Source organism: Castor canadensis, chromosome 15, assembly GCF_047511655.1.
Source record: "Castor canadensis chromosome 15, mCasCan1.hap1v2, whole genome shotgun sequence".
Classification (NCBI taxonomy): Eukaryota; Metazoa; Chordata; class Mammalia; order Rodentia; family Castoridae; genus Castor; species Castor canadensis.
In genome coordinates, this window is record NC_133400.1 from 58,994,202 (window position 1) to 59,009,412 (window position 15,211).

General features: G+C 39.6%; 1 protein-coding gene across 1 annotated transcript; it reads left to right on the forward strand.

The window, feature by feature from the left end:
* The first annotated feature begins 4,186 nt into the window (after positions 1-4,186).
* On the forward strand, positions 4,187-10,737 carry LOC141417289 (uncharacterized protein C2orf78-like). The gene is made up of 3 exons (XM_074055420.1): positions 4,187-4,280; positions 7,064-7,825; positions 8,828-10,737. The coding sequence occupies exons 1-3, from the start codon at positions 4,187-4,189 to the stop codon at positions 10,735-10,737; spliced, it is 2,766 nt and encodes a 921-aa protein (XP_073911521.1).
* Positions 10,738-15,211: the final 4,474 nt, after the last annotated feature.

Below are 15,211 nucleotides of genomic sequence, written 5' to 3' on the forward strand. Positions count from 1 at the left end.
CTTTGAAACCAGCAGTTCTGGGCTTGGCACACAAGGGAGTCTCAGCCCACAGCCTCACTTATCCTTCCCTGCCTCAACTCTGTCTCCGTCATCCCCTATCCAGAAAGCTCCAAATTGACCAGCACCTATACCCTTTCTCCTCCTCCTCCCTGACCCCCAATCACCCCATGTGACCCCTGCCATTCATCTTGCTGATGGTCCTCCGGAAGCTGATCAGGGCTTGCTAGATGAGTCTGAAAAGTTTCCTGTGGACATCTCTTCAGTGCACAACCAACCAAGGCTACCCCCAACTCTCACTGTCCTAGGCTTCAGCCACTCAGGCAGCAGTGCAAAGACCCTGGGAGTGGTGGAACCACTGGACAGGTGCACAGGCATCCAGGGGTGCAGGCAGGCAGTGACAGCAGGTGGATGCTGGGCTACAATGACTGCCTGGCTGCCCTCTCTCACCCCCAGTTTTGCTGGAAGCTTCAGGTTCCAGGCAACCACAAAATCCTGCCACTTGTTGGGCATCTCCTTGCACACAGGGGTGGCAGTGGCCAGGGCTATGTGGAGCCAATGTTAACTTACAGGCTGAAGTGGCTCCTAGCTGGAGCAGAATAGGCTGTCCAGCCCTTGGCCTCCCTTCCCAGGCCTCAGCTAACAGCAATTGGCTCTTCTCCCCAGGGCAGCCTCAGAGAACAGAGACTGGGGCACACCCTCTCTGCCACCTAGACACTTAACACTACAGGCATCCAGATACCCAATTCCTCAAAAAGCATCTAACTTTTTCTACTCTGCAGAAGAGATAAGAGAATAAAAGCTAAAACCATTTTTAGATGTATGTGCTTCATAACCACCTTACATAGGATGGGTAAAGTGTGAAGAAAGACTAAGACTAATCTTAATCATTACCTAACTATTTAAGAGGAAAAAACACGGGCTGTTATAGTGACATCAAACATTAATAGCACCCGACATAGCAGGATGAAGCACTGAGTGCAAACCTTAGTGCCACCAAGAAAACAACAAAAAAAGCAAGAGAAAATAATTTTAATAGACTTAGAAGATATGTCAGCCTTGAATATTTAGACTCAGAGTTCATGGGATCCCACTGCAAAATCCATCTTAAAATTTTACTACTGACTAAGCTAACTCTCCCTCTCCCTCACCCCAACTTAAGTGTGACCCATTTAAATCTCCTCACATGCCCTTCTCTTTTAGGAGTCCTGCACTGAGCCTCTTCTTAGATGTTGTTCTCAGCTCTTTGATGATTGTTCAGAAGTTTGTGAGTGTGGGTCCTCCTCTTTGCTGAGAGGCTAGTTAGGAGGGTGAAGGAGAATGATCATGGTCTGAGGCTTGCAGAGGAAAAGGCATGTGACACTCTGTAAAAAAACTTGCTAAAGTAAAAAGGGATGGGACTGTGTCTTAAGTGGCAGAGTGCTTGTGTAGACAGTCTGAACACTTGAGTTCACTCCCCAGTATGACCAAAAATAAATAAATAACAATGCACAAACACAATAATTTGTGTTCCAAGCCTGAATCTGATAAAGTTACTCTAACTACTGATTTGCAGAAAATGAATGAACTAAAATTATTTTATTGAGCTGGACAAAGGTGGCTCACTTCTTTAATCTTAGCTACTTGGGAGTTTCAGATTGGGAGATCATGATTTGAAGCCAGCTCTAGTAAATAGTTCCCAAGACCCCATCTTCAAAACAACCAGAGAAAAACGGACTAGAGTTGTGACTCAAATGGTACACCACCTGCTTTGCAATTGGAAACTCTGAGTTCAACCCCAATCCCACCAAAAAAACCGTAACAACACAGGAAGGTACGATTATCAAAATGTAGAGGGAACAAACACTACTTGATTTCTTCAAAGCATGAAATTCAAGGTAGGTACAAATAAGAAAGTGAGAGAAACGTGGTATGCAACCCATAGATTAATTAAGACTTAAAGAGACTTAATCATTTGCAAAGTGACAGTTTTTTTTTTAGTTTTACTTTCAATAGCAATCTACATGCTCAACACAATTCCCACAAAAATCCCAATGACATTCATCACAGAGATTGAAAAATCTACCCTAAAACTCTTCTTGAAGCACAAAAGAGTGCAAATAGCCAAGGCAATACTGAGCAAAAAGAGCAACACTGGAGGTATTACATTACCCGATTTCAAACTATACCACAGAGCCACAGCAATAACAACAACATGGTACTAGATCAAAAAACACATGGAGACCAGTGGAACAGAATAGGGGACCCAGTTAAAAATCCAAGCAGCTATGCTCACTAAATTTCAAGAAAGGTGCCAAACATTCCAATAGAGAAAAGATAGCCTCTTCAATGAAAGTTGTTACGAAAAGTGGTTATCTTCCTGCAGAAAACTGAAACTAGATCCATGCCTATCACCCTGTATTATTATCATCTCAATGTTGATTAAGGACCTTAATATCAAATCTGAAACCTTGTGGTTATTACAAGGAAAGAATAGGGAATTCTCTAGAAACAATAGGTATAGGCAAAGATTTCCTCAGTAGAACTCAATCGGCCCAGGAACTAAGAGAAAGGATGGTCAAATGAGACTACATGAATTAAAATTCTGCTGCACATCAAAAGAAATGGTGTCTAAATTGAAGAGACTATGCACAGAGTGGGAGAGAATATTTGCTAGCTATACATCTGACAAAGCACTGATAACCAGAATATACAGGGAGTTCAAAAACTAAACTTTCCTAAAATCAATGAATCAATAAAGAAGTGAACAGAACTGTTTTTTAGGAAGAAGTCCAACGGCCAAAAAACACATAAAAAAATGCTCACCATCCCTGGCCATAAAGGATATGCAAATCAAAATCACACTAAGATTCCACCTCCCCCCTGTTAGAATAGCTACATCAACAATAACAAATATTGGTGAGGACACGGGGAAAAGGGAACCCTCATACATTGGTGGTGGGAATGTAAGCTCATACAACCACTTTAGAAAACAATATGTAGACTTCTTAAAAAACTAACGTACATCTGACATATGATCTAGCAATACTACTTCTAGGGATAAACCTGAAGGAATGCAACTCAGGTTACTACAGAGGCACCTGCAAACACATGTTTATTGCAGTACTATTCACAATAGCCAAACTATTTGAAACAGACAAGATGCCCCACTACCAAAAATGGATTAAGAAAATGTGGTATTTATACACAAGGAATTTTATTCAGCCACAAAGAAGAATGAAAATTTGTCATTCACAAGTAAATGGATGGAGCTATAGAACATCACCTTAAGCAAAGTTAGCCAGGGTCAGAAGGCCAAAAATGACATGGCCTCCCTCATATCAACATTATAGACCTAAAGAAAATGCAGCAATATTATTGGACATGCATCACAAAATAAGGAGAGAATGCACATGGAAGGCATAAGGAAAGAGAAGGAAATATAAAACTTGAATGTAGTTCATGTACTCACTGTAAAGGAATGAATATAGTAATCTCAAACTGGCAGAGGCCACTATGGTAAGGGGACTTGGAAGCAGTGAAGGGTTCTGGTATAGATGAACCAAAGTGGGTTGTAGTACATACGTGCATGGAAGCAATGCTAGGAATCTCTCCGTATAGCTATCCTTACCTCAAACTAACAAACATGCTGTGTATTTCTTATTATATCTTATGTTTTCTCTTCTAAATCGCAGAACAAGAGGGACAAACAGGTTCTGCCTGGAAGCAGAGGTGGGGGTGTGTTGAGGTGGCCCAAACGTTGTGAGTAAATGTAACAATGATAAAATAAAAAAATAAAAATAATGACAAAATAATGCCACTTTGATTCCTCCTCAAGTGAATTAAATGTATATCCAGTATGTGACCATGTTATACAATCCATTAAAATGTGAAATATGATATACAAATTATGAATAACTTTATTAATTAACATGCATAAGAAACAGGGGAAGGAGGGTCTGCCATACCTGTCTTTCAGGATTTCACCTACTCAGAGCTCAGCCATTTAGGTGCTATTATAGCTCCTATGTTATTCTCTCCAACCAATCCCATTTTAGGGTTGGGAATATGATCTCGCTATTGGCTACTTCACCATCTGCTTACTTTATGACATCATTCTCCCACCAAACCTACTGCCATCCGGTAGAATCTTGGGGTTTCCATGGAGTTATCTGTAAACAAATTTGGATCAGTCCTTCATACTGGACAAATGAGCTGTTTATCTTCTTCTTCCCAGACATCTTCTAGTATTACCGCATCTCTTGTATCTGCAATTGATGTTAACTCTTCCGTGATCATGTCAGGTAAGGAAAACAACAACTTTAAAAAAAAAAACTTTTTTATATATAATGAAAAAATTAGATTAACTCACCAACCGTAAATTTAGTAGTAGACTCAAAGCAGCTTAGAATACTGGGGGGAAAGCATTGAACTAGAAATATGGAGACCTGATTTCATTTGTGGCTTTGACATTTACTAGGTATGTAACTAGGGACATTATTTACTCTATCACAAAATGGTTCCTCATCTGCTACATGAGGATACAGGACTGCTGATGTTCTGTTCCTTATGTTTTCTAATACTGAGTCTTAAAGGCCATGTATATAGTGAAATCAGAGATTTCCAGAGTGTTAGTTTCAACAAAAACAGATAAACCAAGGTGGTATTAAAAACTAGCCTCATATACCAAGATGTTTCATCTGTAACTGTCTACCTTCATTAAGATTCCACTTTTGTATTTCAAATTTAGCTCTGATCTAAAAGTAATATCCATGTGTTTTGGAGTTTTATGTTTCAAGTAGGTGAAAAGAGGAATAAGGAGAGAAGAGGGAGAGGAGTGGGTTATCAGAAGTAAAGATTTTCTAGAGAAAAAAGCTGGGGATTATTTACATTAAGCATAGGCTGACAGGAACTGAAGGGAATGAAGAAAATATATAAATGAGGAAAGAGAAAACATAAGAATGTCAAGCAGGGACACATTGTTGAGAAAAAAGATCATTTGAGAAAGAATGTTGACAAGCACAGTTGATTTTGTAAAAAATGCACAAAAGCAGTTAAAATCTACTCAAAGAAAAGCAAAATGAAGTTGTTTTCAGAAAATGCTTGTATTAATTGATTAGGAAGATGACTAAGGGAGAACAGGGTATCACTAGTAAAAGCAGTTTCTCAGATAAGTCACATTTGGTTGTTTGCATTTTTTCTAATGACTCTAGATATAGATGACAATTGACAGTTTTGAATATGAATATTTTAGAAATATATTTTATGATTGACTATTCCTACAAGTATACTAAGAATAGGGTTTATATAGAAAGAAGGCTGATGTAATAGAATTTTTAATGTCTTATTTCATCCTGGATTATTAAACTACATGAATTCAAAAAAAATTGATGCATCCTAATGTGTCAAAAATAAAGTTTCAAGTAAAAGTTTCTTTTGATTTTATAATAATTTTCTTCTTTTTGTTTTGGTACTACTTGAGTACCTCCACACCAATAATTTTCTTCCTAAAACAGAGTACATTGTTATTAATAGTCACTGTTTTAGACACAAGAATAAAAAGAAAGACCTTTCTAAAACTGAAAGGTCAATCCCCACGTCTCTAATTCCACATTTATCTAAAATAATTTTGTGAATTCTTGGTTTTTTTTAACATTTAAAATTGTTTGGACTGGAGTTATAGCTCAAGGACAGAGTATATGCTTACCACATTCAAGGGCCTCACTTCAATTTTCACATCAGCCCCCCCAACTTTTTTTGTTTTAGGTGGATTCTAGTGTTAATTTTTTCAAGCTTTTGGGGTGACCTGTTACTGAAAGTTGAAGTGAATATAAGCTAAATTTTGGGTATAAATCTAAGAACTTTCAGCATTATTTTAAAGTATTTTTCCTGTTTTTTAATATGGCTATATTAATTGAAATATATGCCTATTAGGATTGATATCTTTTACTTGTTGGGTATACTCAGAGATATGTGAATGAACACAATAATGGAATTCCTTTACAATTATTGCTTTACTCTCCACTTTTTACAACTTTATTTTGTTTAGTTTAGTTTTTTTTTATTGGTGTGGGAATGGCATCTTCCTATGTGACTCAACCTGACCTCAAACACTTGGACTCAAGTAACCTTCCTACCTCAGCATTCCTGATTGCTGGGACTACAGATGTACAAAGATTCATACCAATTTGTATTGAAATATTGGTCTAGACAAAATATGGCTACTTCAGTGTTCACATTTGCTGCATTGTTCTGTCTGTTACACACTTGTTACTGGTAGAGTTTCTCTGTCTACATGTACCCATCGGAAAGACATTCAAAATCAGGCTGGGTGGGGTGGTAGGTGCCTAAAATCCAAGGCATTCCAAGGCTGAGGTGGGAGAATTCCAAGTACAAGGCCAGCTTAGGTAACTTTGTTCAACCCTGCCTCGAAAACTTATTTTTCAAATTGAAAATCATTTCTACAGCAGTTTTGTTTTAGTTAATAGTATTCACTAAAAAAGAATACATAACATTCATTTTCATAATATTATATATATATGATAACAGAACTTCCTTTATTATTATATTTACTATGCTTTTTAAAAATTTTTATTTTATGCTTGCTATGTATTCAAATCTAATTAACATCTGTTTATTCTTTTTAATTCTTTGCAGTTTGTCTATCTTTGCAGAACTCACTATGTATTCTCCATACAAATCATATATAAATGTCTCTTTTATTCTTGGATGAGTTACCATTATTATTATTGAAAGCATGTTACATATGAATAACCTGAGGCTCAGAAAGTTTAAATAGCTTTTTTTTTTTTTGCAAAAAATATTTTTTGAAAACTATTAGGAATTTATTTTAACTTAGGATCCAAGGATATTCTAGTTTTAAAATGCTTCAATTCTAGGACATAGTTATAAGTTTGTAACAACCTACTTCATCAGTGACAGCCATCTTAAACTGTTTGATTTCTGGTGTTTCAGTGAGTATTGGAACTAAAGACTTCCTAATTACAACAACCTTAAGATAATACTGCTCCTCAAAGTGAAAGTCTGTCCATCTCATCAATTTCCATCACCCTGTTTCCTTCTACAGAAAATTTCCAAAATACATCTTCACTTGGAACTGCAAATTCTCCCCAGCTCACTCGTCCTGTGGTGAGCAATACCTCTTCCATAGTGGGAAGTGTCTGCAACCTCTCCAGAGTCTCTGGGCCAGCCATGACTTCAGCATGGCTGCGGCCATCAGCCTCTAACACCTCTTTCCAGCCACTCGTGGGTAGTGCCTACATTTACCAACATTCTAGCACAACTATGTTGTCTGAAGTTACTGGCCAGAGCCAGATACCTACTTCAGCTGCCTCCTATTCAGGTATTTTTGAGTGGGGTACTGCACAAAGCACAGAAAAGAAGTCATCCTCACCTGGAAACTTCACTGGGACTCTTATTGACCAGGACACAGCAAATTCTTCCATGACTGTAACAACCCAATATGATAAAGCTTCAGATGCCAATAAGGTGGTCCCCCTATCCCCATCATTACCTGCCAACTTTGTTCAAGCAACACCATCTCAGATTCCCACTCAAGCATATAGCATGTCACTTCCTTATCAGGAAGGAAGTCATGTCTATTACTATAATCAAAACACATTGGGGCCTCCGTTATCTGGAGAGCGTGGCTTCTGCCTACAATCTTATGGCTGTGTTTCATATGGAGGGAGTGGGTCCTCTATCTGTCAACCAGAAATGGTGATGGTTCTAAAGAAAGTTCAGCCTACAAACATCCTAACACCGGTTTCAACCTCTGGAATCTACTACTCTATGCCTGCTCAACCCAACAGAGAAATGAGTTTTCAAGGTGAGTACAAATAGCAAAAATGGAAAAGGAATAAGGTTAGCATTCAAAGGGAGAGACAGATCTGCAGATGAGTAGTGGTTAGTCCACAAATGGGTAGAGTTGAACTCCTGAGATTTCAACAACTACACTTACTCGGTGCTCTCCATTTCCAGATTTGATATAAGGTCAAGAGCTGGAGCCATGGATCAATTAGTACAGCACCTGCCTAGCAAGTGTAAGGTCCTGAGTTCAATGCCCACTACTTCCAAAAACAAAGAAACAATCAAATAAGCAAGTAAAAAAGTAAAAGTGAAAATGCAGAGCACTATAATGGTCATTCATGTTGTGTTTAAAAGTCCCCTTAAATCACACTGAATGAGGCTTCATTTTTCACTACCCTGGCAAAACCTCCATGCAATAATTAATTCCCTTCCAAGATCTTTTGCTTTTGTGTATTTAGAAAACACTTCAAAACCTTTCATTGTAGTAATGGTCTAATTTTCTTTAATTTTTTGGGTTCAAGATCTAGTCCAGAGTGAGTAAGCACAACATATGCCCTTGTTTATAAATTTCATGAGAAATGACATTGCTTTTTCTCTTACTACATGGTTTAACATATTTTTATACTCACAAAGAGGGAGCAGAGATTTCTAGTATTTGTAAAACACTTTTTGTTCATTTTTTCATGGTGTTTCTGATTGAAACAAGGGCCAAGAGTACAGTGACAAGTGCTCTACTAACAGTCACACCCTAGCCTAATACATTTCATCTTTCCAAACTTTGATTTGACTTACATCAATCCTATGAAATACAAAGAAAACCAAAAACCAATGACATTAACGGAGTAGCAGCAACTCCAACAGTCACGACCTATTTCCTAATGCAGCGTCCTGTCCATGGGTCTTAAGAAAAACCATAAAAGTGGCTTGCTCACTGTTGGCAGGTGCATGGTTGCTGTGTTGGTATGCAGGACAAGAGTATCTCACTTACCAGGGACTGACTTCTTCCTTGATTTCTTTTCAGTGATGGAAACTTCCATGAGGACAGAGACTTCTGTAGAATTGCAACCTCCAAGCCAGGCATTTTGTTTTCCACAAACTTCAGATTTCCTTACATCCTGTGGTAGCATAAATGCTCAAATACTTGAGAATAACCCACCACTTGAGCTTGGAGATATTTCAGTACTAACTGCCGTCCAAAGTTCTACCAATAACCTGGCATTGCCTCAAGCTCCTAACCAGGAACAAATAGAACATGAGAACTTGAATGAAATAAAAACAAAGCTTTCAAAGCCTGTGGAGGCCTACCATATCCCAATTGACAATCGGGATTCTCCACTACTCCCTTTAGAAATCCCTGACATTCATCAATTTCTGGAATGCATCAAACCTTTAGACCAAGAGGAGAAGCCTGATTCTGAAAATGCCAATTTGGTCAAGAATAGCCTAAGTTTTGAGAACCAAGGGACACTTGAAAATAGGGTTGAATGTAGCAATGGTTTTGTGGACATGGCTGCATTGGTGGAGAATATTGAACTCCCACCTATTGTCAACTCATTGGCAGAACATCACCAGTCCAAATTTCCCACAACCATAAAAGCCAATGACATGAGAGATGCCAAGGTGAATCAGGGGCAGAAAAAGTCAAGGATTGTAAAGGAACTCACTGACTATATCAGAAAGAAGAAGGATAGAGATTCTGAGCTTATCGATGGAGCTCCTAAGGACAAAATTCAGCGTCACAACCCAGAGTGTCTTTTGGAGAGAGAAATGATTGTGTGCAGTGCTGTATCCAGTGACAGCCCAACTGTAATCACAACCAAGCATTCTACCTGCAAACCTCCAAAAGCTGCATACAGTAGGGCCAGCAAGGCTAAAGGCCTTGGGCAAGAAAAGACCAAAAACACCACACAAAACAATTCCAAGAAAGTTGAAGAGAATAAGCAGACAAGGAATAAAGTGAAGTCAGACGAGAAAACGATTCCCAAGATGAAGAGGAAGAGAAATCAACCCGAGCTTAGCCAGGAGACATTTAAAAAGCCTCGCACCTATCTAGGTATGCACATGCTGCAGTCAGTGCAGGTTTTTCATGCACTGGGGAAGAAGACTGATAAGAAAATTGGGTCATCCTCGTGTCGGGCTTTGGCAAATTTGAGCACCACCAAAGGCTCCCAGTATTCTGCAGCTATCAAATCACGGCTGGATACCCCACATGAGGGCAAAGGTCCTAAGAAGACTCAAGTCAAAGCCCAGAAAGAAGATAGCAGTGCTGGCAATGAATGCTCCTCTCCATCCCAGTATGAGCTGCCTCCACCTGGCAAGGTCAAGTTGATACCTTTACCTTTTCTGAATCCTGACAAGCCTCAACCTCGACCTGTTCCTCGGAGGCCACAGGCTTTTGCCTCACGTAGGCCCACTGGATCTTACCCTCATCCTAACTCAGCTCAATCTCTGGCAGTCAATGCATGTCAACCAGCTAGTGCCAACACATCTTTGATAAGTCCTGCCAAACCAGCTCGGCCAATTTCATTCAATGCAACTCTACCAGGTTTGACCAAGCCTACCCAGCCTAATGTCTCTCAGTCTGCTGCTGCTAGACCTGCACCCTACAAAACATCTTCTTTCACTTCTTTCCAGAGGCAGCCTGTTTCCACTACTATGGCCAAGTTCCAGCCACCACCTAAGTCTCAAACCCAATTTCTACTGCAAGATTTCAGCCTGCAACCAATTCCATGGAGAAAGCCCAATGTTCCTGAGCCAGTAATGTCAAGCCCCATCACAAAAGAGCAATGGCCAGAGCGTGAGGCCATGAAAAGGAAGGCTCAGCAAGAGCGCGAGCATGCAGCCAAATACACTTCTTTGGGAAAAGTGCAGTTTTTCATTGAGAGAGAAAGAGAAATGGAAATTTCTCAATACTATGGCTATGTAATGTAAGAGCTGCTATTGTTGGTACCCTTTAAGTATCAAACGATTTTCACATATATACATCGACATAGATATTTAAACATATAGATAGATAGGTATATAAAATAATATAGATAAAAATATAAAGATTTCTCTATTCTGATATATTTTAAAAAATAAAATTGAAGTAATGTAATAGAATTAAGAAATGAGCAATAAAGAGGTCTTTGGAGTTTTGAAATGCTACTACATGTGGTTTTTTTTGATAGAAGTGGGGATTATAAAAAGAGGAACTGAAATTTGAGAGTACAAAGGGAGGGAAAGGATAAGAAATGAGGGAAGAGGAAGGCATGTGGTCCAGAAGTAGTATGGTTGAAAGGGGAGAAATTACATGGGCCTATAAGAAGAATCAGGAATGGGTAAAATGACACAGTGTGAGGTTGGGGTGTAAAGAATAAAATTTGGAAAATGTTTAGAATGGTAGAAGATGGGTCTCAGTTGATTAGAAGCAATGAAAAAAAATCATGCTTCATGAACAACCAGACAAGCATTTTAGAAAATTAGATTTAGAACTGAATTCCAACAGATTTAGGTTATCTGTGAATAATGCTGGGAATGGTGAATACAAAATATGGGAGAATCTACCACATGAGTGACAGGGCTCAGCTATCCCGGGGGCACATGATAACGTGGGGCCTAACCCAATGAACTGCAACATCTTTGGGTCCACCCAGATGACGGCCTGCAATATAAATCACCATTCTCTCAACACCCTTCACTGGGAACTAAAATGGGCTACTTCAATGAACCTTCAGATACATTGTTCCACTTTACTAGTGAAGTTTAGCAATGGGCTGAGATCACTTTACATGCAAAGGAACAAGGCCATGATTTGAATCTGAGGTCCGAGACTTTGAAAACCTCATTTCTTTCAAGTGCCCATGGGTGTGCAACTTGGCTTTTGAGAGCACAGCATCTGGAGGTCATAGGTGGACAAGATCAAGTCTCTGAAGGGAGGCAAGTATTGAGTGCAGGGGCTGGGTCCTCCTCCACTGACCCTGGCATGTGCTGCCTTTTTCCAACCACTGCCATCAAGAGCGTGACAAAAACTGGCTGCTGGGAATCCATGCCCATCCCAGGAGACAGGAATTCACATGTGAGCAGTGAGTCACCTCCGAGGGGGAGCATGCTGGCTCGCACGTGCAAAGGTGTCCCACGTCATGTGGGAGCAAGAGGGGGTGGCATACACGGCAGTACTATAGGAAGGGAAGGGAGTTGGAGAGTGAATGGGGTAGTGGATGTCAGTGTTGGAGAACTAGCAATTTACATATTAAAAATTATTTCATGAGACAACATTAAATTCACCATTTTAAAGGGTATAATTCAGTGAAATTTAGAACATTCTCAACATTTTTCAACCATCAGCACTATACATTCTGTAATATTTTCATTATTCCCAAAAGCAACACCTCTACTCTATAGCAGTCATGCCCCATCCCTTACTCTCTCTGACCCCAGATAGCTACTAAACTATCTGCCTTTTCTGGACATTTATAAAAATGGAATACAATGTGTGTCTTTTTATATCTGTCTTCTTTCACTTAGACACAGTTTTCAAGGTTCATCTATTTGCGTAGAGTGTGAGATTCATCCATTCCTTTTTATGACTGAATATTGCACATTTGTATATACACCTATCATTTGTTGGAGATTGGTTTGTTTTCCTCAGTAACTGAATTGTGAGAGTTAATTCTGTGGTGAGTAACACCTAGCTACATTATTTATCCCATTAACATATAAGAATAGAGAGTACCAATATCTTTTGAGACTGTATCCCTCTCTATGTCTCAGACTGGCCTCAAGTCTGTCAAGACTAATCCTCTTATCTCAGTCTCAAAAACTGGGATTAAAAGTGTACATCAGGAAGATTCCAAGATGGTGGGTAGAGGGAGGAAGCAGAAAGGAAGCCTCCTATAGTGAAATCTTGGAGAGATGCTGGAGACACACTTTGCAGGCATAATCACTGAGAAGAGGCATAACTTTGACCCCTCCACACCTCCAACTGGCACAGAGAATCTCCACTTCACGTTAAACAGAGAAAGCAGGAGGGCTGCCGGGCTGCCAGTTACCAGCGCCCAGACATCTTGGGAAGACGTGGACCAGGTGAGCTTCGCGGTACTGCGGTACTCCCACAGACAAGCCTGGGCCAGAGCAGCATAGCCCCCTGGACAGACCAACCTCCACTCGGGGAAAAAAGAGTAACTGAGTAATAAGCAATAAGAGCAATAAAGACACGCAGGAAAGAGGGTGGGGCACACTGAGCACCAAAGATTAGGGGAAGGGAATCCTTCCTGGAACTGTAAATAAAGAAGCTGTGCGGGCAGTTGAGGCTCTGGCAGGAGCAGGGGCACGCACCCAGCAACCAGGAGCAGGAAAGCTGGTGAGACTGGTGGAGGGAGGAAAACTACACAGGAGAGGAGGGAAGACCCACTTCTCACATGAACTGTAAACAAACATGGTGGCTGGCAGGAGCAGCAGCATCACCCAGTAATCAGGAGCAGGAAAGCTTGTGAAAGTGGCAGTGGGAGGAGAACTGCACAGGGGAGAGGGGAAGACCCACCTCCCACATGAACTGTAAATAAACACGCAGGCCTGAGAACACTAGTGCAGTGTCACCTTTCCCAGTGCTTGGAAAGGGGAAAGCTTGTAGCAGAGGCTCCCGCACAGAAGAACTCTGAGCAAACAAAGCCTGCAGGGCCAGGTGAGTGGTAAGCTCACCCCAGAGATCTGCATAAATAACACTGCCAGCAACAGCAGGCTGACAGCAGCAGCAGGCAAGCCACAGTTGCAGATACCATTCTCAGAACTGTCTCCAGACTCTCTTTTTTCTTTTTCTCCCTATCTTTGATGAGAGAACAACCGAATTACACTTGCAAGATGAAAAACTTACTGATACTGTATTGCATTTGAACTTGGGACACTTGTTGGGGTTTTTTTTGTGTGCATGTGTGTGTAATTTTGTTCTACTTTATGCATCCCCTTTGATGAGACAACTACAGAACAACCTCTGAGGCACCATCTACAGGACTGGAGACTGAGATGGACTCCCAAATTAATAAGATTGAAACTTCTTTGCATTTGAACTTGGAGGTTTTTTGGGTTTTTTAATTTTCTATTCTTTCTTTTTATTTTAATACATTTTTATATATAGATTTTTCTTTCATTTACTTATTTTTTATTTTAATTCTTATTTTTTTTTATTTTTGATTTTCAATCCTCTCTCTGTCTCTCTAATGTCTGTTCAGCTTACTGTTGATTAGTACACTAAAGCTGCCTGTTTATACCTTTGAAACCTTCTTGTCTGATACCTTGTTCTGTTTTCTAATTCCAGCCTGTGTATTTGTTTCTCCCATTTCTTTAACTTCTTGCTTTCCATCTCACATCACCCTTCCATTCTAAATATTACCATTGTTATTATTACAAGCTAGAAAATACTTAATTGCACACAGTACAGGGACAGTAACAACACCAAGGACAATGATGGGAAGACAGAAAAAAACAGGGAAACCAGTTTCCCCACAGCAAAAAATTAGTACAGGAACTAGAGGGGAATGAAGAAAACAGGTACTCAGATCCAGACTCCAACAAAATGAAGATAAACTATGCCAAAGGACCCAATGAAGCCCACAAGAATAATTTAAAAGAAGACATACTACAGGTACTCAAAGAGAATTTTATAGAGATGATACTGGATAGGGTCAACCAAAATGTATAGGAGACATGCAAGAAATTCCAAGACAACAAAAATAGAGAATTTGAAAAAGCAAAAGAAGAAATAAAGGAAACCATAGAAGCACTGTATAAACACCAAAGTGAAAGAGAGAACACAATGAATAAACAGATAAATGAACTCAGGACAAAAATAGACAACATTAAAGAGGAAACCAGCAAGGATATGGAAAACCTCAGAAAAAAGAACAAAACAGAACTGCAAAACAAAACGGAAGGCCAATCCAGCATTATAGAACAAACAGAAGACAGAATCTCAAAACTTGAAGATGAAATGGTAATTAAAGGAAAAACCAAAGAACTATTAATTAAACAACTCAAGACCTGTGAAAAGAAAATGCAAGAACTCACCGACTCCATCTAAAGAACAAACATGTGAATTATGGGCATCGAAGAAGGAGAAGAGGTGCAAGCGAAGGGAATGAGTAATATATTCAACAAAATAATAATGGAAAATTTCCCAAATCTAGAGAAAGCTATTCACATACAGATGCAAGAGGCCTCCAGGACACCAAACAGACCAGTTCAAAATAGAACTACCACACAACATATCATTAAGACAACAAGTTCAGAAACTAAGGAAAGAATATTGAAGGCTGTAAGAGAGAAAAAACAAGTAACATACAAAGGTAAACCCATCAAAATCACAGCAGACTTCTCAACAGAAACATTAAAAGCAAGAAGAGCATGGGGTGAGATCTTCCGGGCACTGAAT

Bases quoted from the DNA above. Each gene is read 5' to 3' on its own strand.
- LOC141417289 (XM_074055420.1), top strand. From the start codon at position 4,187: ATGAGCTGTTTATCTTCTTCTTCCCAGACATCTTCTAGTATTACCGCA. The intron at 4,281-7,063 runs GTAAGGAAAACA...TTCCTTCTACAG, and splicing joins CTCTTCCGTGATCATGTCAG to AAAATTTCCAAAATACATCT. The intron at 7,826-8,827 runs GTGAGTACAAAT...ATTTCTTTTCAG, and splicing joins CAGAGAAATGAGTTTTCAAG to TGATGGAAACTTCCATGAGG.